This window comes from Rhinatrema bivittatum, chromosome 3 (genome assembly GCF_901001135.1).
Source record: "Rhinatrema bivittatum chromosome 3, aRhiBiv1.1, whole genome shotgun sequence".
In the NCBI taxonomy this organism is placed as follows: domain Eukaryota; kingdom Metazoa; phylum Chordata; class Amphibia; order Gymnophiona; family Rhinatrematidae; genus Rhinatrema; species Rhinatrema bivittatum.
Window position 1 is genome coordinate 482,293,904 of NC_042617.1, and position 24,893 is coordinate 482,318,796.

General features: G+C 47.8%; 1 protein-coding gene across 4 annotated transcripts in view; it reads left to right on the plus strand.

Moving 5' to 3' along the window:
• Positions 1–5,742: 5,742 nt before the first annotated feature.
• GCFC2 (GC-rich sequence DNA-binding factor 2) overlaps positions 5,743–24,893 on the plus strand; it is a 118,062-nt gene continuing 98,911 nt past the window's right edge. For 2 of the 4 annotated variants that reach the window (XM_029596041.1, XM_029596044.1), the window contains exons 1-4: positions 5,744–6,131; positions 7,848–7,961; positions 9,375–9,530; positions 14,689–14,901. In XM_029596041.1, the coding sequence (XP_029451901.1) occupies positions 5,912–6,131; positions 7,848–7,961; positions 9,375–9,530; positions 14,689–14,901 (703 nt within the window). In that variant the 5' untranslated portion in view covers positions 5,744–5,911. Of the gene's footprint in view, positions 6,132–7,847; positions 7,962–9,374; positions 9,531–14,688; positions 14,902–24,893 lie in introns of all 4 variants that reach the window. The other 2 variants (XR_003855703.1, XM_029596043.1) reach the window with 2 other exon arrangements.

Here is a 24,893-nt window from a genome sequence, read left to right on the forward strand (position 1 = left end):
ATATAAAAAAAAAAAAAAAAAGCTAGTCAAGGTTTTATTTATATTTTAAACTATTTTAACAAGGTCAGAGGAGAACAGGGAGAAGTTTCCTTACCGGGGGTCTAGCGGTAGCTGGCCTCAACGGCTTATTTCCTTCTCAATATTGGAACTGTACCCGCATTGCCTTAAACGCTGCTGACGTCACTTCCTCCAACTACGAAGGTATTTAAAGTGCCTTCCGTTTACAACTATCGAGGAGAACAGGGAGAAGTTTCCTTACCGGGGGTCTAGCGGTAGCTGGCCTCAACGGCTTATTTCCTTCTCAATATTGGAACTGTACCCGCATTGCCTTTAAACGCTGCTGACGTCACTTCCTCCAACTACAAAGGTATTTAAAACGCCTTCCTGCGGCGCGCAGCCGACGCCGGCGCGCTGACGAAGCCGCGCGTGACAAAGGCGTACGGCTTTGTCTGCTCGGCTTCGTCTAAGCTTGGCTTCATATGACTAAGAATTGGGTTGGATAACATTATTTCCTGTATCGAGACTCACTGCTCTCCTTCACGATACCTAACTGTGAGTAAAGTTGAGTAGAAGAACCTGATATATTAATATCCAATTTCCTCTTTGAAATCTCATGCCTCATACAAAGCGGAAGGGCAGAGTTCGGGTGGAGACTCTGATCACGCCAACAGTACCCTCGCAACCTAATATAACCGGTTTTTTTTCTCCAGCGAACATGTCCACTCCGAGTAGGCAAACCATTACATTGGTGGACTCAGAGCACATGTCTCCAATGTCGGATATTTGTACATCACTAAGCCCCGGAGCTCCAGAGGTCCCCTCTATACCTAGTGGAAACCAACACCTGGTCCCTGATGCAACCGCCTTCCCAAAGTTGGAGGCTGGAAGTAATCCTATCGGAGTAGGGTCAGAGGTGAAAGGTTCCTTTCAAGTATCTACTGAAGAGCCCGGGAAGAACTTCCCCCTCCCTTTGATGCAATCCCTTGCATCAGTGGATGGTGGAAAATCGGACTCTATTGCGGTGATTCCAACATCTCAGGACAGAGGGGAACTGTTCATGGGAAATCATGGTCAGGGGGTTGGGGGGGAGATTCCAGCCTTGGGCCTACAATTGATGGAAAAGAAAGAAATTACATTAGAACTGGTTTGGAAGGCGTTGTTATCTTTGGAAGCTTCTATTACAATGTTAGCAAATACTATGCTTGGTACAAAAAATCATATATCTCAAATAGAATCTGTTGTTAAAGAAAATACTGGAAAAATAAATGTGATAGAAAAACAAGTTATACAGCTGAATGATGTACAAGAGAAAATAATGCAAGGAGAAATAACAAATAATAGGAAAATTGAACTCCTCGAAAATGAGATCAGATATAAAAATCTAAGGATTGTAAATTTCCCTTCTGTGAAGATGCATCTTCCCCTAGATATTTTTAAGAAATATATTATGGAAATTTTGTTATTTCCCAATGAAGCTATACCTCCAATAGCGAAAATATATTTTGTAAATTTGGGGAAGAAACAAACATCAACTTCAATACTAGAATCACAGGGAAAAAATATTCATAATCAAAATCAAACTCATATAGAGAATGGGAATTTAACCGATTTTTTGGAACAGTCAATAGAAACTCAGATAGAATTTAGAGGAACTCTATTAGTCACCTTTTTATTTCCATCAGACAGAGATTCATTTCTCAGACATTTTCTACGTAACAGATCAAAAATTTTTTTAGGTGAGAAAATATGGGTATATCCCGATATTGCTAGAGAAACTCAGACTCGCAGAAAAAAATTTCTTACAATGCACCAAGAAGTAAGAGATCTTGGAGCAGAGTTTGTGGTAAGGTATCCAAGTAAATGTATTGTTAAATTGAATAATGATAGGTTCATATTTTTTGAACCAATCCAATTGAGATCTTTCATCAATGCAAGGGTACCTGTGGTTGTAGATTCCCTCCCCAAATCTGGAGAAGTAAAATAAAAAGTTCGTTATTTCTTTCTTGATATTATTTTATATATAAAGTGCTCTATTAAAATCCGGTTAGGTATCATATTGCCTTTTACAAGTCAGTCAGGATATAGAATTTCTTATCTTGCAATAGTATTTGATTTAGTGGAATTTGTGTGTTATTTGTTAGAACTTATGCATGATAGGAAATTTTCTGATTTGTCTGGTTCATTGATAATGTTATATTGTCTATGTAAATGAAAAATTCAATAAATAAATAATACAAAAAAAAAAAAAAACCAAGGTCAACATAGCTCTACACGAGACATGATAAAGGTCTGTAACAGGTAACAACTCCATATCTAAAAATAATTATGCTCTCTCAGGACAAAACACCAGGGAAACCTCTACTTGTATTTGAACACACAATGATTACAATATTCTATGAAAATCTCTAACCAACCGATATCATTTACCTCCCCCGCTCCAAAAACATGTCAAGGTTTTAACTGGCAAGTCTTCTTTTTTTTTTTTTGGGGGGGGGGGGGGGCGGTGTCATTGCTTTATTTTAACAGTGTTTAGTACTCGGCTTCCCAAACCTGTCCTGGGACCGCACAGTCAGTCGGATTTATAGGACATCCACAATGAATGAGATAAGTTTGCATATATTGTGGAATCCCCAGAACAGGTTTGGGAAGCTTGTCATCACGCAGCTTGCTCCCCTAGACCAGGGTGGGGAGACATCAACATCGGAATTACTCTGATACCGCCCCCAACTCTCAATCCCAGAATTCAAAAGTGGCTGCAAACGATATTTGTTCCCCTCCTTCTTCTCACGGGAGAAAGACGGAGAGCGCGGTATCCGTAGCCTTTCATACCGGGGAGCATGAAGATGTTAAATGGAAACAGGTAAACTAGAGGCCACAAAGCTAGAACACGTCAAACTTGAGCGCATGCGCACCTAATTCAAAATTTTCACAGCCAGCAGTTCTCTGTACGGGTAGTTTCTGTATAGTTCAGTGTTGCCAGGTTTTCATGAAAGAACAAGCACTTTTAAAAAAAAAAAAAGCCCAAAACACATGAGATTGAAACATTTTATTTTTTTATAGCAGTTAATGCCCTCACATACTCATACCCCTCTCCCCACCCCCCTACAAGCAAATCTCTGGCCCCCACACTCTCATTCCCCCCCTCCGTAACCCCTCCGAGCACATCTATGGCCCCGCACACACTGATTCCCCCCTACCTAACCCCTCTGAGCACATCTCTGGCCCCCCACACACTGATTCCCCCCTCCCAGCACATCTCTGCCCCCCCCCCCCCCCACACACTCATTCCCCCCCCTCCCAGCACATCTCTGGCCCCCACACACTGATTCCCCCCCCTCCCAGCACATCTCTCGGGCCCCCCCCCCCACACACTCATTCCCCCCCTCCCAGCACATCTCTGGCCCCCCCCCCCCCCACACTCATTCCCCCCTCCCAGCACATCTCTGCCCCCCCCAGCACATCTCTGGCCCCCCCCACTGATTCCCCCCCCCCACACTGATTCCCCCCCCCAGCACTCTCTGGCCCCCCCCACACTGATTCCCCCTCCCAGCACATCTCTGCCCCCCCCCACTGATTCCCCCTCCCCCACACTGATTCCCCCCCCAGCACATCTCTGGCCCCCCCCACACTGATTTCCCCCTCCCAGCACATCTCTGGCCCCCCCCCCACACTGATTCCCCCCCCAGCACATCTCTGGCCCCCCCAGCACATCTCTGGCCCCTGCCCACACTGATTCCCCCCTCCCAGCACATCTCTGGCCCCCCCCCCCCCACACTGATTCCCCCCTCCAAGTACATCTCACACTCATTCCCCAGCCCCTCCAAGTACATCTCTGGCCCCCCACATACTCATTCCCCAGCCCCTCCAAGTACATCTCTGGCCCCCCACATACTCAATCCCCAGCCCCCTCCAAGCACATCTCTGGCCCCCACATTCACATTCCCCCTCCCAACATACTAATTCCTCCCCTCCTGATACCTGGCTGTAGCTGCACACTCTGGATTCCTTTGCTTTTGCGCTCCAATGCCGTTCTGCTGGTCTTCCCGTTCCGCCCACGTGCGATGCTGTGCAGTGCTGGCTAGGTCTGCCCACAAACAGGTCGATACTGTAACGTGCGGTTGAAGATTTCCCGTCTGTAACGTGCTGGGAGCGCACAATTCGGACGCGTAAGGCGATTCAGCGATACAGTCTCCAGTTTCACGCGTCCTTAGCGCTTTTTAAAACAGACACATAACCCTTTCCGCACGCAGCATGTATATGCTATGTAAATGAACGAATTACCTGTATAATGAAGGAATTAGCTATTCCCCTCCGATACTGTGATGCGCGCTCAGATTATCTCCTTTGTAATCCGCTATTTTGCCGCGTCCTTAACCTGTTAGTTTACCGCCACCCTCTACTTGGTGTTAGTGTGGTGTTAGTGTGGTGTTCGAAAATTAAAACGGGAATAAAGTGTAAAAAATGGTGTAAAAAAAAGTGTAAAAACATTGCTTACCTGCCCTGGCCCCGTCCGGTCTCCGGTGCAGCCCCAGTCCTGTCCCCTCCTCCCGAAGCAAAAAAAAAAAAACCCGAAAAAGTAGCAAGGCTCGGGCCTGCTACGGTAGTCCCTTCTCCCTTCCTCCCGATTTCGGCGCTCAAGGCGGCCGGGTGGGCGAGCATTCATCCAGGCAGAGGGAGCCGGCGGCGAAAGCGGCCTCCGGCTCCCTCTGCCTGGATGAATGCACGGCCCCCGCCGGCAGTGAATGAATGCCCGTGCGATTTCGGCGCTCAAGGCATGAGCGCCGAAATCGCACGGGCATGAGTGCCGAAATCGCACGGCATGAGCGCCGAAATCGCACGGGCATTCATTCACTGCCGGCGGGGGCCTTGCATTCATCCAGCGGCCCCCGCCGGCAGTGAATGAATGCCCGTGCGATTTCGGCGCTCAAGGCAGTCACATGACGTGACGTCACGCCTTGAGTGCCGAAATCGCACGGGCATTCATTCACTGCCGGCGGGGGCCGTGCATTCATCCAGGCAGAGGGAGCCGGAGGCCGCTTTCGCCGCCAGCTCCCTCTGCCTGGATGAATGCACGCCCATCCGGCCGCCTTGAGCAGTTTTGTTTTTTTTTTTTGCTTCGGGAGGAGACCGGGCGGGGCCAGGGCAGGTGAGCGGGGGCTGGGGGATAGTTTGTCGAGCATCGGGGAACATAACTGTCCACTTCCTGGTACCTGTCATTTCAAATGTCATTTGAAATGACAGATACCAGCGCAGCCGTGAAGCGTTAGGCCCGCGAACCCAGGATACTGTATAGGTGCTCTATACAGTAAAATGGGTTGCGCGGGCCTAACACTTGCCTAAGGCTTCGCAGCCGCGGCATGCATTTGCATGCAATTAGAAGAGAGTATGGGTGAAGAGAACTGTGCGTGCGGGGAACGAGGGTGCGCCTGACACTGCCGCACTGTTTCTACCGCGGCCTTAGAGTATCGATCTGAAAATGTGCTCCTAACGTGTACATCAACAAGGCTTGCAGCTCCTGCTCTGATTGGCTTACTGCTGCAATATAGGGATAGGGTGCGCCTGCTATAGACAGGCTTCATCGCAGCAGCAGCAGCCAATCACTGTAACATGATTCAGAGCACAAGTCCCGCCCAACAAGCCCAAAAAAACGCGATTGGCAGAAAAAATAGCCCAATTGAAAGCAACCCGCGAATCGGAAAAAAAAACCGCGAATGACTACAAAAAGAAGCCCAATCTCGCGGTAAATAAGCGAGGTTGGCAACACTAGTACAGTTGGTTCTCTTGGCTCCTCCCCTTCCGGCGCGGGGAACCAGACGCGTTTGAATGTCCGGCGCGGGCATTGGTAGTTTATTGCCTTGTAAACGACGTTTATGTTTCCTACCTCCCGTTTTCATTTTGAAGAATTTGGACCATGTTTAAAAAGCCTGCGCGCTGCTTCCGGGCTCGAGCGGCGGAGTCCAGCGAGGAGGAGGAGGCGGCGGCAGGAGAGGGGGAGGGTTTCAGCCCCCGACGGGAAGAGAAGGAGAAAGCAGAACCGACTGGCGAGTACGGGACGGCTCCAGCTCCTGCTTCTGCTTCCATCCTGCCCAGACCTCCAGGCCTGCTAAGTTTCGATGAGCGCAGAGAGGAAGGTAGGAGCCGGAGTTTATTTTGCTCCGCCACCAGCTCCTTGGCTGGTAACTCACCCAGGGCTGTCAGCACCTTGGCTCCGTTTCTCCCGCCTCAGAAACCGCCCGTAGTCTCCTGGTCCGAAATCTCTGTGGTGCCAAAAACTATCGGCCGGGCCCTGGAGTCAGCTGAGATCTGTAGGGCGGAATTTAGTGATCGTCTAGCTCCTAGCGAGGATCGGATTCTCTGAAGATTGTGATACCACCTGGTATACCTGAGCTTTCATAGAATGTGATGGTAAACCAGAATTATAAGATCTCTCTAGTCTGCCCGTTGTTATTCCTATTGTAATGTGAAAGACTGTTGATCTCTGGCTTTCACAGTGCGGGATCCTCTGTTTAATTCAATTGTTGCCCGTTTTGTTTGTACTACCTCCACTGGGAAGACATTTCATGCATTCATCACCTTTTGGGGCCGATGCAATATGGTGCGCTGAGCCAAGCGCACTGTTAACCTGCAGTCGGACCCGGCTGGAATAGGCACTAATCAATCCCCTAATGCAATAAGGGACTTAGCGCATATTCAACGTGCATCTAATAGCGCTCTTCACATGCAAATGCACATGAATGAGGCTATTAGGCATTCATTCCCGATGCAACAAAAATTTTCATCTCAGATGCATATTTAACTGTAATCTATTGCCTGCCAGGAGCAGGCACTAATAGCTGTGTGCATCAAAAAAAGATGAAAAATAAAATAAAACTAAAAAAAAAAAATTGACAGTCTGATCCATCACGAAAACTGATGCCAAGTTTATCTGCGTCAGTTTATATTACCGACGGACAGCCATGAAAACCGATGCCAATAAACCTGGCCTTGGTTTTCAGCGGCGAACAGTAGTCACGAAAACCAACGCCGGGTATGTGGGTGTCGGTTTTCGTGGTTGTCCACCGGTTAGGAAAACTGATGCTGATAAACTCGGCGAAGGTTTTTCTGACCGGCGTACGGAAGTCACGAAAACCAATTGGGTTCGTGACCCCCCTCATTTAAATATTGCGGGGCATCTGGGGTACGTTAAGAGAGCGGGTGCTGACTGTTAAACTCGCTTAGAAAGCGGGCACTTATTGCCTCAGCCCCTTTCTGTGAAGAAACTTTTCCTGTTCTTTAGTGTACACTTTTTGAGCCAATATTGGATTAAAGGGAAGGGAACACAGTGAAGCAGCTGGGGTACGGAATGATAAGAGGATCAGATTAAGGATGATGGGGGGGGAGGGGGGGTGGCCGTGTCTTCCATACCACCCAGAACTGAATGCATCCTTTATCTCAAACTGTGATTCCCTTCAAAATTATATATTATTTATTTATATTCCGCTTTTTGCTACTTCAAAGTGGATTACATTCAGGTACTGTTGGTATCTTTCATTATATTATGTTTTAAATTGAGCTAGTAAATGGTGTCACCACTTGCAAAACATCTTTTTAATGTTTTGTAGCATTAGGTGGCACTTGGTGCTACTTTAAACCCTTTATCACTACAGCATCACCTTCCTTAGCCTAATTTATTCACATCTTTTGAAAACATACATACTTTTTCCTACTGTTGAGATGAGGATATTTTTCACTGCCCAACATGAAAAGGAACTATTGGAGAATAGAGCAGGGGTTTTCCCCTCTTTTGTGCAATGATTGCTTAATGGGTGTGGTGAATTTATTTTTGTATTTTTTTTTTTTTTCTTCAGGAGATGAGGAACAATTCAAGATAAAGAAGCCGGCTGTGAGTTCAGTTATATTCAGTGTGCAGAAGAAGAATGTGAACGCAGCCTCAAATGACAGGCAAAGTGATAAAAACAAAGGTGGCTAAACCAGTTTTAATATACTTTAATTTTGTAGTCAGGATGGTTTATTTACAATGACATTTTGGGCTTTATTTCGAAAGCAGTTTTTTTGGATGCTCATGATGTAATTGGATTTAAATCATGAGCATCCAAATCCAAGCTCAAGGCAGGTTAAAATTCAAGTACAGTAGTTAGGTCCCTGCTCCAGAGAGTTTATAATCTAAGTTGGTACCTGAGGCAACGGAGGATGAAATGACTTGCACAAGGTCAGTGGAAGAAGTGGGATTTGAACTCTGGTTTCCCTTGTTCTCGATCTGTTTCCCTAACAACTAGGACATTCTAACAGAAATTGTGAATATGTTGAACTCCTCTGCTTTGGTGGCGGCCAAAAAAGCAAATAGAATGCTAAGAATTATTAGGAAAAAAATGGAGAATAAAAAAAAGAATATGCCTCTGTATCGCTCCCATGGTGTGATTGCACTTTGAGTATTGTGTGCAATTCTGGTCACTGCATCTCAAAAAAAGATATAGCAGAATTAGAAACATTACAGAGAAGGGTGAACAAAATGAAAAAGGGGGATAGAACGGTTCCCCTAAAAGGAAAGGAAAAAACAGGTTAGGGCTCTTCAGCTTGGAGAAGAGATGGCTGAGGGGACTTATTGTCTGTACCCTCCAATGTATGATATAGGTATGATAGAAGTTTATAAAATAATGAGTGGAGTGGAAGTGGTAAACATGAATCCATTGTTTATGTTTTCAAATCTACCAGCTGACATCAAAAAGGTTGAGAAATACTGTAATACTGCATCTTTTCTGCAGATGTATTAGCTGATGGCTTGTTTGTAAAGTGGGACTATGCTTATTGCTGTACAGTTAATTATATTACACTTGCATACTGCCACCCTAGATCTCTTTTCATTTTCTCCCAGAATAAAGCTTTCATTGTGTGGGCATGAGGCTAGTAAAACAGGTTGCTTTTTTTTTTTTTCCCCCACAGTGTGTTTCATTTCCTTTGCTGAGATGCTTCCCATTCTTACTCTTTTTGAATATAGTTTGTCAGGAGTGGTACTTTATATAGAAAGTCTAATATTCTTGTGGCAGCTTATTGCTATTCTTAAAGATAAAAATGCTTTTGGGGAGCCGTTGCACGTATAAAATTACCAAAATATGTTAAAGATGTTTTCAAATGTCATTTCGTTTGTTTAATATTAAGGGGTAGCTCTTAAACCAACAGTTGAGTTCACCAGTGTTATATCAGGGTTATAGCTTACTGGAATGTTTAGAAAGTTAAATAATAATCACTGAATAGAATACTGCAATTTTAGTGATAATTAGGATAACACTAAGAAATATTTTTAACCTTTTTTTGAAGTATCTTGGAAGTACTGCAGTAGTTTCAGATTTGTAACTCTTTGTTCTGTTTAATTGAAGAAATTTTCCAGTCTGAACGTAAAACATCCAGCAGTAGCTCAAATGACGATTGTGAGAGAGAGGATGAAGGACATTTCACCAACAGTGAAGATTCTCAAAGTTCAGAATCCAGCATCCAGTCCGATTCCTTCCCAGAAAAGCAAAGTGTGTCAACAGGTTTGCAGATTGAAAATCATATTAACTTGTCTTCTCTTGCTTTATATTTGTGTGTGTGTTCTCTCTTTTACAACTGTGCTACAAGAAAAATGCTTTGTTAAATAATTCACTTGTCAGTTGAAACATCACTAAAATCTTTTTTTTTTTTAATTTAATTCCTAAGGTATTAACCTATTTAAAATTGTTGAAAGGTCCTTTTGTTTTGCTTTTTCCACTATTGTGAACCAGGATCCTTGTAAAAATATATTTTACAAAATATTTGAGCAAAAATTCAGAGATGTATGGATACCATAGGAGGAGGCAATGGAGCATAATGCAGATATTTTGAAGACTGAGTAGTACTGCTACTCTTAAAAAAAATATATTTTCATTAAAATGTATCATGAAAGTCAGTTCATGCACTGTTTAACAATTCTTAATGCATTTAATGAAATAAAACACCTTATTTTTGGTTTGTCCATCCATGACTCTGTCACAGTGGGAGTAGCAGCAGACATAAGAAATGCTATATTAGTCAGGCCCAGTAGCCTGTTGGACAGTGGCCAATCCAAGACACAACTACCCAGCAGGATTCTAAATACATCGAGTACATCATGGCTCATAACCATGGATAAGCAATGGCTTTCCCATGCCTGTATAACTAATAATCGTTTATGGACTTTTTATCCAGGACTTGTCGAAACCTTTTTTAAACCTGTTGTGCTATCTGCTTTCACCAAATCTGGCAAAAAATTCCATAGTCCCTAAAGCAGTGGTTCTCAACCTTTTTTTGGCCGGGACACACCTGACAGATGGTTCTCACATGCGTGACACACTGAGCATGTGACCGTCACGGGGCTAAATGTAAACATGCACTCTGCATCCACAGGAATCCCCTCAACCCCCCGCAATGAGTGCAGAGCAGATCTAGGGCATTACCCTGTACAACTCGCCATATAAAAAAAGATATTCTGGTTCTGATGACATCTCAGTAAAAGCAAAACAAACTCCCTTTACTACCAGGCACAATAGCCCTTCTTATGAAAAGACAGTAATTTACCACTAATGCATATCCTATTGAGAAAACACAACAAATAAGATTGATACAAAAGCCTACATGCTAGTAAAATATCTCACCTCTGTCACACACCCAGAACCGACCTTCACCAAGTACAGAAAGACCACACATTATAAATATGGAGACAGAAACTGGAATGGAAAACCAAAAAAGCCACTCTGCATGCAGTGCAAACCTAGAGAAATGGAAAGAGAAATATAGCACCTAACATAGTCCCAGGATCTGCAATAATGCACACAAACTAACCCGCACAAAGATACACCTGTATTATGGAACACACTCAACCAGTAACAACCCTATCTAAGGAATACAACTATTAAACCAGGCCCTAAACACTAATACATTTCCTATTGGGAAACAGAATAAGCCAAGCTGCTATAGCGCCCCACACAGAAATAATTGTAAAGCTTTACTAAAAATGTTACAAAACAGCTGCTGAACAGAATATCCAACAATTAAAAACTCATAAAAATTATTAAAACATGTCCAAATATCAATAAAATATTTCAAAACAGCAGACATCGCATAATACCCAATAATTAAAATGGCAATCAAGAAAAATAAATTTAAAAAGCCACCTTTTCTTACCCTCTCCAGCAACTCTCCTACTCCTTTCCCTTCCAGGCCAATAGCACTCACAGGAAGCAGCAAGGGCTGCTGAAGCTCTGTCCTCACAGTCCTCTTCCTTAGCGCCCACAACCAGTCACTCACACACATAACTCCAATTAGACCCCACGAACAGTCTCGGTCTCTCTCACCTCCCTGACCAGTCTCTCTCTCAATCACACTCATGGTCTCTTATATACAAGCTCTCAATCACACACAAATGCTCTCACACCCACACCAGCTCTCACCCAGGCTTCCATTCACACCCACACACACCAGCTCTCACCCAGGCTTCCATTCACACCCACACACACCAGCTCTCACCCAGGCTTCCATTCACACCCACACACACCAGCTCTCACCCAGGCTTCCATTCACACCCACACACACCAGCTCTCACCCAAGCACCCATTCACACCCACACACACCACCTCTCACCCAGGCTCTCATTCACACACAGACACCCGAGCTCTCACCCAGGCACTCATTCACACACAGACACCCCAGCTCTCACCCAGGCACTCATTCACACACAGACACCCCAGCTCTCACCCAGGCACCCATTCACACCAGTTCTCACCCAGGCACCCATTCACACCAGTTCTCACCCAGGCACCCATTCACACCAGTTCTCACCCAGGCTTCCATTCACACCAGCTCTCAACCAGGCACCCATTCACACACAGACACACCAGTTCTCACCCAGGCACCCATTCACACCAGTTCTCACCCAGGCACCCATTCACACCAGTTCTCACCCAGGCTCCCATTCACACCAGTTCTCACCCAGGCACCCATTCACACCAGTTCTCAACCAGGCACTCATTCATACACAGACACACCAGCTCTCACCCAGGCACCCATTCACACCCACACACACCACCTCTCACCCAGGCACCCATTCACACCAGCTTTCAGCCAGGCACTCATTCACACACAGACGCACCGGCTCTCACCCAGGCACTCATCCACGCACAGACGCACCGGCTCTCACCCAGGCACTCATTCACACACACAGACGCACCGGCTCTCACCCAGGCACTCATTCACACACACAGACGCACCCGCTCTCACCCAGGCACTCATTCACACACACAGACGCACCCGCTCTCACCCAGGCACTCATTCACACACACAGACGCACCCGCTCTCACCCAGGCACTCATTCACACACACAGACGCACCCGCTCTCACCCAGGCACTCATTCACACACACAGACGCACCCGCTCTCACCCAGGCACTCATTCACACACACAGACGCACCCGCTCTCACCCAGGCACTCATTCACACACACAGACGCACCCGCTCTCACCCAGGCACTCATTCACACACACAGACGCACCCGCTCTCACCCAGGCACTCATTCACACACACAGACGCACCCGCTCTCACCCAGGCACTCATTCACACACACACAGACGCACCCGCTCTCACCCAGGCACTCATCCACACACACAGACGCACCCGCTCTCACCCAGGCACTCATCCACACACACAGACGCACCCGCTCTCACCCAGGCACTCATCCACACACACAGACGCACCCGCTCTCACCAAAAACTTCTTCTTCCTTCGCTGCAGGGATGGGCTCCAGTTCCGCCGCGGCTTTACTCCGGCGGGCCTTCTTTTTTCGCCACCGCGGGAATGGGCTCCCGTGGTGGCCTCGGTCGGGTTTCCTCTTCGCCGCCACAGGCTGTGGCGGCCTTGCTTTGTCGGGGTCAGGTCTCCTCTTCGCCGCCATGGGAATGGGCTCCCATGGCGGCTTTGCTTCGGGGGTCGGGTTTCCTCTTCATTGCGCGATCTTGCTTCGTCAGAGTTCAAAATTCCTCCCTGCCTGCCTCACCGGCCAATCAAAGGCTTCCTCCCTTCTTCCTACTCCCACTGGTAGGGAGGAGGCTTCCGATTGGCCTGCGCGGGGGCAGGCAGAATGAAGGAGGCTTCCCATTGTGTAATGGGGGTAGGAAGAACGAAGGCTTCCAATTGGCCCGCGTGTGCTGGAAAAAGGCAAAAGGAAAGTAGAACGGGGTAGTGGGACACCGGGAGACGCGACACACCTGGCGGTGTTTGGCGACACACTAGTGTGTCGCGACACACCGGTTGAGAAGCGCTGCCCTAAAGGTTTCTATACCTCTGCTTCAGCTTTGGATATGTCTTCTGAGAGCCAAGAGCGCTTTGCACTGGGTGCACACATACAACCTCTACCAACTGGTTGATAATCATATGTGTGGCACTCTGTGCAAAACACTGCTGATGGACTTCAGTCCGCATCTTAATATCATTGTGTTTAGGCTTTTTATAGTTGAGGAAAAAATAGGGATACTTAAGTCCCTTAAATTTATTTGGTATATTTTGTTAATTTGTCAGTGACCAGCAAGGGGCAGTAGTTAATCTGTTTATAAAGGAAGGGTTGCATTCTTGTTTTTCTCTAAAACCCCGATTGACTCTAGTTGTGAAATTCTCCTGCTTGTCCTATTGGGATGACATTCTATAAATCAAAGAATATGCTGTGGGAGTTGGGGAGGGGAGTAGGGCAAAAACAGCAAAGAACTAACTATTTTAGAAGTGTTAAAACCCAAAGATAGAGGAATTACCAATTTACCCCACAAACTCTCTTCTCTCCCAAGCTTTAAGTCATACAAAATTTCCCAGCAAAACAATACTCTGAGCCTGTACTCACCAGTAGCAATGGCTTCTGCTCTCGGTGCTTCCTCAGAGCAAGCACAAACAAGTTTTGGTGGGGAAAGACTGCTGCAGTTGCAGTTCGAAAGGAGCTAATGGGGTTCCCCAGGCCTCATCAGCTAAAGATGAGGTTGAATCAGCAATGGAGTACCTTGGAGGAGGAGCTAAAACTCATAGGGGCCAATTTTAATTCATACGCGCGCGGGGTACATTTGTGCGCGCTACCCGGCGCGCACAAATGTACACCCGATTTTATAACATGCGCGCGCTGCCGCGTGCATGTTGTAAAATCCGGGGTCAGCGCGCGCAAGGGGGTGCACACGTGCACCTTGCGCACACTGAGCCCAAGGGGAGCCACGATGGCTATCCCCCCCCTTACCTTGTTCAATGGAGTTACGCCTGCCGGCTGGCCAGGTCCTAAAACAGGCCACTGTCGGGGCACTCAGCCACGCCCCCAGACCGCAGCCACGCCCCCCGGACCCCCCATTTTAGCGCGTCCCGGGGCTTGTGCGCACCGCCGAGCCTATGGAAAATAGGCTCGGCGCCCGCAGGGGCAGATTTCCTCAGGTTATGCGCGTATGTTACGCGCGTAGCCTTTGAAAATCTGCCCCATAGAGCACAATCCTTCTGATGGGTATGTGCTGTTTCTGAACCCCCACCTCTCATGGAGGAAATGTTAGAGAGAGAGAGGTGTGTGTACATAGATTATGGAGTCATAATATTCACTCTTTCCAGTTGTCATGTAATTCAGGAATATTTGTTCATTTTGTCACATATTACTCTTTCTTTCAATTTTTGTTTTTGATCAGTGCAGCAGAAATCCTTGATGCAGCTAGCATCAGGGCAGCCCGTAGAAAGCGTCAACTTGCCAGGGCTTGGGGTGACTACATTTCTCTTGATACTTCGGTTGATGTGCAGCAGGGAAGCAGTGATGCAGACAGTGAAGATGAAGCTGATGATCATAGGCGGAGAATCAAATTTGCTCCAAAAACAAAAACCTTGAGGGAGAGGATGATTGAAGAGATTTGTAAGTTCACACTTTTATAAACATTAAAGTGTGTGTGTGTCTATATATACATATGTATGTATATAATGGCTTGCAAAAGTATTTGACCCCTAAAAAGTCAGCAGATTTGTGTGGATTACAAATGACAGATTATTCCAGATAATATGTTTATTGCAAACAGTATGCTTTTAAAGTACATTTTCAAAGTCATAATTCATTATTTCTTTGCATTTTTGGTAAAATAAAATTAAAAACTGAAAAATGCTGCTTGTATAAGTATTCAACCTTTGTGCTGTGGAAGCGCCAAGATTACACAGATGAAAGGTATTGCCCTAACAATTGGTTTACAATTGGCCTCTACCTGTGAATCATTTAAAATGTATATAACAAACTACTACTGTGTCCGGTTTCTCTCTAAATATTAGATGTCCTGATATATAGTCTCCTATAGTATGATAGTCCAGCTATCATACTATAGGAGACTATATAAATTTTGTAGGACCACTACTCATAGGGTCGAGGTATTTTACCAGACTCTCTTATGATTTCAGGTCCATTTTACTTTGTAAAATTTGCCTTAATCATGGTAATTTAATATCCCTACCCCATAAGGGCAATTCATCAACGCTATAAGGACATTGACTGGCATATATGTTCTCTATATTTAAACCCCTGCTTCTTTTCTCTGATCCAAGTTATATTACTCCCTTGTTTTATTGTAACTGCATTCCTTAGCCTTCTCTTGTTTAATGCTTTCACTACTATTACTATTATTATTATTATTTAGATCAAAGTTATTTTTGCCTTTTGTTCCCTATCTACTTGTTAATTGTAAACCGACATGATGCGATATTTATCGCGAATGCCGGTATAGAAAAATTTTTAAATAAATTAAATAAATTTTTTTGTCAATTTTTTAGTAATTTTTGCTAGTAATTTTTTGCTTAATAATTCTTGCAATGTATTTTTCACTGATGAAAGCTCCCAATAATTACATTTTAAGATGAAAGTCAATGTACTGACAATATGATAAACACAGTCACTTTTTCAATCTCATAAACATGAATTTTAGCGGTAAATACTCATCTATACAGCCCAACACGATCGCGTTTCGGACCCCTGCACTCAAGGTCCTGCTTCAGGGGTAAAGGTTTCCATATTTGTTCCGTGACATTTCCAGGGCAATCATCACAAACATATTTCTTCAAAAAGCTGTCTTCATCCAGGAATATAGGTGTGAGTCCTGTTAGAACTCGCTTCTCTTTGAACCACAGCCCATCACTAGATGCCTTTTCAAGAGCTGAAACCGGAAGTTCCTACCTACATCAATTATCCCGACAAATGTAGGCAGTCCTCATTCAAGTCGGGGTTATTCGTAACTTCCTTTACCTTAAGCTTCTCAGTAATCATTTAAAAAGGTCAGCTTTTCTGCATAATAGACCCCCTAATTCCACTACCATTGGTCAGATTGTGAATCTGAAGGAAAGCTGTGAAAATGAAGACCAAAGAGCATTCTAAGGAAATTAAAGTTAGACATGCACAAGATAGGAAAAGGCTACAAAATCATATCCAAGTGCTTGGATATCCCAGTGAGCACTGTTAGATCAATTGTGAGGAAATGGAAGCTGCATCATACCATTCAGTGACTGCCTAGACAAGGCCGACCCTCAAAACTCTGCAGCAGAGCAAGAAGGAGATTTGTGAGGGAAGCCACAGAGAGGCCAACAATTACTTTGAAGTTGCTACGGAGTTCAGTGGCCGAGACTGGATTGAAGGTGCACCAGTCAACCATACCAAGAGCTCTGCATACAACGGGCTTGCATGGGAGGGTGGCTAGAAAGGAGCCATTATTGAAGAAAAACTGCATCAAAGCACATCTGGAGTTTGGCAGAAAGCTTCAGAGTGACCCAGCTAAAGTGTGAGATAAGGTTTTATGGTCAGATGAGACAAAAATGTAGCTTTTTGGCCAAAATTCAAAACGCTATGTGTGGTGCAAATCTAACATTGCCCATTTCTCAGCAAACACCATCCCAACAGTAAAGTATGGGGGTGACAGCATCATGGTGTGAAGATGGTTTTCCTCAGCGGGGACTGGACATCTTGTTAAAATTTGAAGGACGGATGGATGGTGCAAAGTACAGGAAGATACTTCAAGACAACCTGAATGTTCTACAATGGCCAATTGAGAATCTGTGGCACTATTTGAAAACTGCAGTCCATAAGTGTCATCTGAACAACCTGGAGCAAATCTTCCAGGAAGAATGGGTGAAAATCACTCCCAAACAGTGTGCAAAACTGGTAGAAACTTATTCCAGTAGACTTAAAGCTGTTATTGCAGCAAAAGGTGGTTCTATCAAGTACTAGTCTGCAGGGGTTGAATACTTATGGAAGCAGCATTTTCAGTTTTTAATTGTATTTTACAAAAAATGCAGAGAAATAAGGAATTGCGAGTTTGAAAAAAGAAAATCGGTTCTAACCTGCTAAGGATCAGTCCAGACAAGAGGTTTTGCATCCCTGCTAGCAGATAGAGGCAGAGAACAAAACCTTTGAGACACTCTTACATAAGAATGCCACCTGCAGTCCCTCAGTATTGATCTGTACCCAAGCCAAACTAGAGTGAACCCAAACTCAATTATCCGCTATCTCCGAGGGTGAAACATGGGGTTCCCTGTACATACTCGGATCAGTCCAGATCATGGGTTATATCGCCATTCCAGCAGATGGAGACAGAAGGAAAACTTGTGAGGCGCTCGGAATTACCCATGAGAACCCGCTGCATCCCATCAGTATTCTTCTGTCTCCAGCAGATGAAGGCTGTTTGAACCTGCGGTTCCCACTTAAATTTTCAAATCTTTGAGGAAAGTTTACAGAATAATTTTGTATTTCTTCCCTTTCCTCTCTGTGCTTTTTTTCTTTGAATGGATCAAGTTTAAAAAAAAAAAGTTTTTCTAGTCAGTCAGGAAACTGATAGGAGGCTCTTAAGCTTGCCTGCCTTACAGCTTGCGGTGTTGCTGCCTTGAGAATAACCTTGTATTATTTCTAAGGTAGGTTTTCTTTTTCTATTAAGGTTTTTTCCTTCGTTCCTGGCCCTAGGGTTGTAAGCTGGTGGTTCAGCCATTCCCCCTACCCTAAGGCTGACTGACCTGAGAGGCACCATTCCTCGGGGTTCAGGGAGCTGAGAGGCGCCATTCCTCAGCCATAATTAAAAAAAAAAAAAAAAAAAAAAATACAGAAAGTGAGCCGGGCCGTTGCAGTTGTCTGCATTGAACCTTTGGCTTTGTTTCATTTGGCGGCTGCCAGGAGCACTTTCGGGGGTAGTTTTTTGTCAGCGCCTCAGCTGTTTCCCTTCCCCCATGCTGCGAGGGACGCAATGTGCCACCTGTGGGGAGCCTGGGATTTGGCTCTCCTGCGAGGGGATTTGTTCCAAATGCCTCCCTGGCGGGGAGGGTTCCTCAAGGGCTGACGGCAGACCGAGCAGTCATTTTTCAGCCCGTCCTTCTTCGAGGGGGTCGCCCCCGTTCCCATGCGGGAACGGTGGCCATTTAGAATGCAGATGCATCTGTATCAGCGCATCCACAGGGCAGCCCTGATGCCGATTTTGTTCGGCCTCCGCCCGTTTTGACTCCGGTTGAAACCCCCCCCCCCCCCCCGGTGGACCCCTCAACTTCAGGGGAAGTCCAGGACTCAGCTCTTTTGTTCCTTCAGATGGGGCCCATTCCCCACCTGCTTTTTTGGCTGATTTTATTTATTAATACATAATGCTTACCTGGCCCACATGTTTCAACAGGACAGTGTTCCTTCTGGGCCCTCTCCCCCCTAAGGTAAGCAGATTGGAGGGTGCCCGGGACGTTTCGGAGACTCCCTCCGGTTCTACTCGGGCTCGAGTAGTTCCCATTCCCAACTTACCGGACCCAGCTCCGGTCGATCAGGATGGTGCTGCGGACCTGGATGGAGCTTTGTCCAGCATGCACATGGAGGGGGATGATCCCAGAGTCTTGCGGCTTTTTAAAAGGGATGAGCTTGAACTGCTTATTTCCCATGTACTTTCTGAGTTAGATATAGATGCGCCTCAGGACCCCTCGGGCTCAAATATGGGGGCGTCAAAAGGTGATCCTGTTTTAGCGGGACTGTGTCCTCCTGCAAAAACTTTTCCTTTTCATCCCATGCTGTTGCAGCTGCTCTCCAGGGAATGGGATTCTTCAGATTCGAGCCTCCGAGTAGGCAGAGCTATGGATACGTTTTATATCCTCTTCTGGAGGAATTCTTAGAACTTCTTAAAGTTCCAAAGGTAGACGTGTCTGTGTCAGCGGTCACCAAGAGGACCACTATTCCGGTGACAGGGGGGACAGTTTTGCGCGACATGCAAGATCGAAAACTGGAAGTATACCTCAAGAGGATTTTTGAGCTGTCCGCTTTGGGAATCAGAGCAGTGGTCTGCAGCTCTCTAATGCAAAGAGCAGGTCTGAGATGGGTACAGCAGTTGCGTGGTACCCAGGAGTTGCCGCCTGCAGAAGCGCAGCAAGCAGAACGCCTGGAGGCGGTGATTGCTTATTCAGCGGATGCTCTTTATGACCTCTTGAGGGTCCTGGCCAGGTCGATGGTGTTGGCAGTCTCGGCCAGACGTCTCCTTTGGCTCAGGAACTGGTCAGCAGACTCTTCTTCCAAGGCACAGCTGGGCTCTCTCCCTTTTAAGGGTAAATTGTTGTTTCCCTGTACGTACCAGGATCAGTCCAGACTGCTGGGTTATGTCCCCCCTCCAGCAGATGGAGTCAGAGAGAAAACTGAAAGCACCTCCCAGATATACTGGTGCGCCACCTGCCGTCCTTCAGTATTTCCTCTGACTCCAGCAGATGAGAGACATAACCTGCGGTTTGTCCTGACAAAAATTTTCTGTTAAGTCTTTTCTGCTCTTTTTTCTGACCAAGCTGTCAAAACTGTCTAGACCAACTGGGGTTTCCCTAGTTTAAAAAAAAAAAAAAAAAAAATAGATTTCTTGAGTTCACAGCAGTGCTCTAAGGGGTTTCAGGCAGGCGTGGAGAGCTTCGCTCTCCCTGTTTACCCGGATTAAGTGTCCCTTTGGTATCGGGGGAGAGTTTACCGGTGGGCCGGTCACCCTCCCCCCTCCCCTCTTTAGGGGTATCGTTGCCAGCATAAGCTGAAGAGGGTTTTTCATTTTACAAAAAAAAAAAAAAAATTAAATTTGAACCTTCGCGGACACACAAGTCCTGCTGGTTGCAGGCAGTGCTCTATTTTACAACCCTAGCCTGCCGCGCTCACCAGGGACTCCGGAGGGGGTGGATTTTGAATCACCCGGCGATTTCTCGAGCTGCTGTTTGGCGCGCTTTTCTGTGGCTGTGAGTCCTCTTACCTTCGGCGTGTTTTTTGTTCCCGTCTCGGCATGCTGCGATCTTCAGCCTGCACGGCCTGTGGCAAGGCGGGGGCGCGACTCTCCAGGGAGGGCCTCTGCTCCCGTTGTATTCCCGGGGGCGAGGGACCCTCCCGGGGGCCGAGCGCTGCCTGCAGCGGCACTTTGGCGTCTTCTTCGGCACGGCAGGGGAGATTGACTGCCACGCGGTCGTCAGCCCCGCCTCCCTGTGAGAGGGAGCCGGCGGCCATTTTAGACGCGCGGCAGCCTGCTGATTTAGAATCGGAGGAGGAGGATTCCTCTCCTTTTTCGCCGCCTGCTTTAAGCCCATGCAGTGGAACCGACTTGAATGGTCCTCCGGCCCCTCCCCCTTCGGGCTCCACTAAAAGGAGAGTTACTTTCTCCTCAAAATTTGTACTTTTAATGCATCAGGCATTTTTAGAGGCAGAGGCAGGCTGGGAGCCGGATGAACCCCCTCCCGCAAAGGTTCCTAGGGTGTCTCCTATCACAGGCATAGCGGGGGTTCCTGGAAAAGCGGGGGCTTCAGTAGGAGCCGGAAATATGTATTTAGGGGGTATGAGTGATCCGGGAGGACTGGATGTCGACCAGGGATCTCCGGAGGCTGCGGGGGCAGGGGTCGCGGATCCACAGGAGGCTCTAGAGGGAGATGACCCCGAAATTTTGCGCCTGTTTGGCAAGGATGAGCTTAATTTTCTCATCCAGCACGTGTTAAAGGAATTAGAGATTCCCACCCCACAGCAAGACACAGATACTTCTACGGGGGATGTTGCAATGGCGGGTCTGAGGGCCCCCCCGCAAACTTTTCCCTTACATCCCAAGGTTGTGCAGCTTGTATCTAAAGAATGGGAGGTTCCAGAGGCCTCCCTGCGTGTTAGCAGGGCGATGAATAAGTTATACCCTCTGCCCTCACAGTCTTTGGAAATTTTTAAAGTTCCTGCCGTAGATTCGGCGGTCACCGCTGTGGTAAAGCATACTACCATTCCGGTCACGGGTGGAGTAGCATTAAAGGATCTTCAAGACAGAAAGTTGGAGGTGCTCTTGAAGCGCATGTTTGAAATAGCGGCCCTGGGAGTCCGTGCAGCAGCTTGTAGCAGTATGGTGCAGAGAGCCACTCTCCGCTGGGTTCAGCAATTGCTTACCACACAGGAGCTCCCGCCTGCCGAGGCGGAGCAGGCTAACTGTGTGGAGGCGGCGGTCGCTTACACAGCGGACGCCTTGTATGATTTATTACGAACCTCTGCCCGTACTATGTCTTCGGCGGTCGCTGCTCGGCGGTTACTTTGGCTTCACCGTTGATCGGCGGATGCCTCCTCTAAGTCACGTCTAGCCGCTTTCCCCTTCAAGGGGAAGTTATTGTTTGGTGAGGAATTGGACCAACTCATCAAAGACCTGGGGGATAATAAGGTATATAAATTGCCGGAGGACAAGCCCCGTTCGTTTCGGCCCTTCGGGAATGTGCGATCCCGGTTCCGGGGGCAGCGCAGATTTCGCTCCGGAAGGGGTGGCTCTTTTTCACAGAAACAGCAAGGCCTGTGGCCGGCGGCCGCAGCGCTTGGGATCCTCCTATCAACAGTCCGCCGGCAAACCTTCGCAATGAAGGCGCGCTGACCCATTCCTCCCTCCCCCGCATCGGAGGTCGTTTATCCCTGTTTTGGGACGAGTGGGTCAAAATCACGTCCGATCAATGGGTTCTCGATGTGGTGCGTTACGGTTACGAGTTGGACTTTGCTCGGCCCCTCCGGGACTTTTTTTTATGATATCGCCTTGCGGGCCCCGAGACAAGCAACTGGTTATAGCCCAAACGATAAACCACTTACGGGCTCTCGGAGCAGTGCTACCCGTTCCCTCGGACGAGACAAGAACGGGCCGCTATTCCATTTATTTCCTAGTCCCAAAGAAGGAGGGTACGTTCCGTCCTATTCTGGATTTGAAGCGAGTAAACAAGGCTTTGCGCGTTCCCCGGTTCCGCATGGAAACTCTAAGGTCTGTTATTGCGGCCGTCCACAAGGGAGAATTTTTGGCTTCTTTGGATCTAGCCGAGGCATATCTCCACATCGGAATCCGGGACCGTCATCAGAGATATCTGAGATTCATGGTGTTGGGCGAACACTACCAGTTTTGCGCCCTTCCATTCGGCCTAGCAACGGCTCCGAGGGTGTTTACCAAAGTGCTTGTGGTAGTCGCGGCCTTCCTGCGACGTCAAGGAATATTGGTGCATCCCTACCTGGACGATTGGCTCATCCGGGCGAAATCGGAGAGCGAGTGCAACCGGGCAGTCCAGCTGGTCATACAGCGATTGCAGTCGCTAGGCTGGGTGGTCAACTTTGCAAAGAGCCAGCTGCTCCCGAGCCAACGGTTGGAATTTTTGGGAGCACGTTTCGATACCTTGGTGGGCAAGGTATTCCTGACTCGGCAGAGAATGGAGCATCTGATGTTTCAGGTACAGAGACTTCTGGATCTCACGTTGCCCACGGCCTGGGATTATTTGCAGGTCATTGGACATATGGTGTCTAGTCTGGAGATGGTGCCCTGGGCTTTTGCTCATATGCGGCCATTGCAAAGGGCTCTTCTTTCTCGCTGGGACCAGAAGTCCGAGGATTACGGAGTGCAGTTGCCGCTGTTGGAGACGGCGCGGTCCAGCTTAGCGTGGTGGTTGGTCCCGGACAATCTTCTGCAAGGAGTGGACCTCGAGCCCCCCCCCTTGGGTCATAGTAACGACGGATGCCAGTCTGACCGGCTGGGGAGCAGTCTGTCAATCGCGAGCGGTGCAAGGGTCGTGGACCCCTCGTCAAGCTTCTTGGTCCATCAATCGTCTGGAAACCAGGGTGGTACGACTAGCCTTGCGTCAGCTTCTGCCGATGGTACGGGGTCGGGCAGTTCGAGTCCTGACAGACAACGCAACCACGGTAGCGTATATCAATCGCCAGGGCGGCACAAAAAGTCAGCAGGTGGCGATCGAAGCGTCCTTGTTAATGACCTGGGCGGAACGCTACCTGGCTCGCATCGCGGCCACTCACATCGCGGGCGTAGACAACGTCCAAGCGGATTATCTCAGTCGTCAGTACTTGGATCCCAGGGAGTGGGAGCTCTCGGACCAGGCAATGAGTCTCATCACCCGGTGCTGGGGAGTACCGCGCCTAGACCTGATGGCAACCCGGCTAAACGCCAAGGCAGCGCGTTTCTTCAGCCGGAGGCGAGAACACGGATCGGAGGGGGTGGACGCGCTAGCGATTCCATGGCCTTGTCACACCCTACTCTATGTGTTTCCCCCCTGGCCCTTAGTCGGCAAGGTGTTAAGACGTCTAGAATCCCATCAAGGTCCAGTGATTCTAGTAGCTCCCGAGTGGCCAAGAAGACCATGGTTTGCGGACCTAGTCAATCTCGCCAGGGACGGGCCCTTATGGTTGGGCCACCTTCCGAACCTTCTTCGTCAAGGACCAGTATTTTTCGATCTGGCGGATCGCTTTTGTCTGGCGGCTTGGCTTATGAACGGAGGCGGTTGAGAAAGAAAGGTTATTCGGAACCGGTTATTTCTACCTTGCTTCGCGCGCGGAGACCTTCTACCACGCTTGCTTATGCCAGGGTGTGGAAAGTATTTGACTCCTGGTGCGCGACCGCCCACGTTCAGCCTCGTCGTGCGGCGATAGCGGATATCCTTACTTTCCTACAGGATGGTCTGAAGATGGTCTGAAGAAGGGTTTAGCTTACAGTTCTCTGAGAGTTCAGGTGGCGGCTCTGGGTTGTTTGAGAGGAAAGATTGAAGGATCCTCTCTCGCATGTCATCCGGACGTGGCCAGATTCTTGCGTGGTGTGCGAAACTTACGTCCTCCTCTCGGGGCCCTTTGTCCTTCCTGGAGCTTGAACTTGGTACTCAAGGGCCTCACCGTCGCGCCCTTTGAGCCGCTGAGGCGAGCCTCCTTAAAGGATCTCACCCTCAAGACAGTGTTCTTAGTGGCCATCGCTTCTGCCCGTCGCGTATCGGAACTGCAGGCGCTCTCGTGTAGAGAGCCGTTCTTGCGCATTTCTGACTCAGGGGTGTCGTTACGTACGGTTCCTTCGTTCTTGCCTAAGGTTGTGTCGGCCTTTCACGTTAATCAGTCTGTAGATTTACCGTCCTTCTCGGAGGCGGAGCTGAAGTCTTCTCACGGGTCCGAGTTGAAGCATTTGGATGTTCGTCGCGTGCTCTTGCACTATTTGGAGGTCACCAATGCTTTCCGACGGTCGGATCACCTGTTTGTCTTGTGGCAGGGGCCAAAAAAGGGACTACAGGCCTCCAAGACCACTATTGCCCGTTGGCTGAAGACCTCGATCGCGTCCACGTACATTGGTTGTGGTAAGCCCGTTCCGGATGGCCTTAAGGCCCACTCTCTGCGTTCTCAGGCGTCTTCCTGGGCAGAGAATCATCTGGTTTCTAGCCAGGAGATCTGCAGGGCAGCCACTTGGAAGTCATTACATACTTTTGCTCGTCATTATCGGGTGGATGTTCGTGGGCCGTCGGCTGATTCTTTTGGCAGTAGTGTAATTCGAGCGGGACTCTCTGGGTCCCATCCCATTTAAGGCGGCTTGGGTACATCCCAGCAGTCTGGACTGATCCTGGTACGTACAGGGAAAGGAAAATTATGTTTCT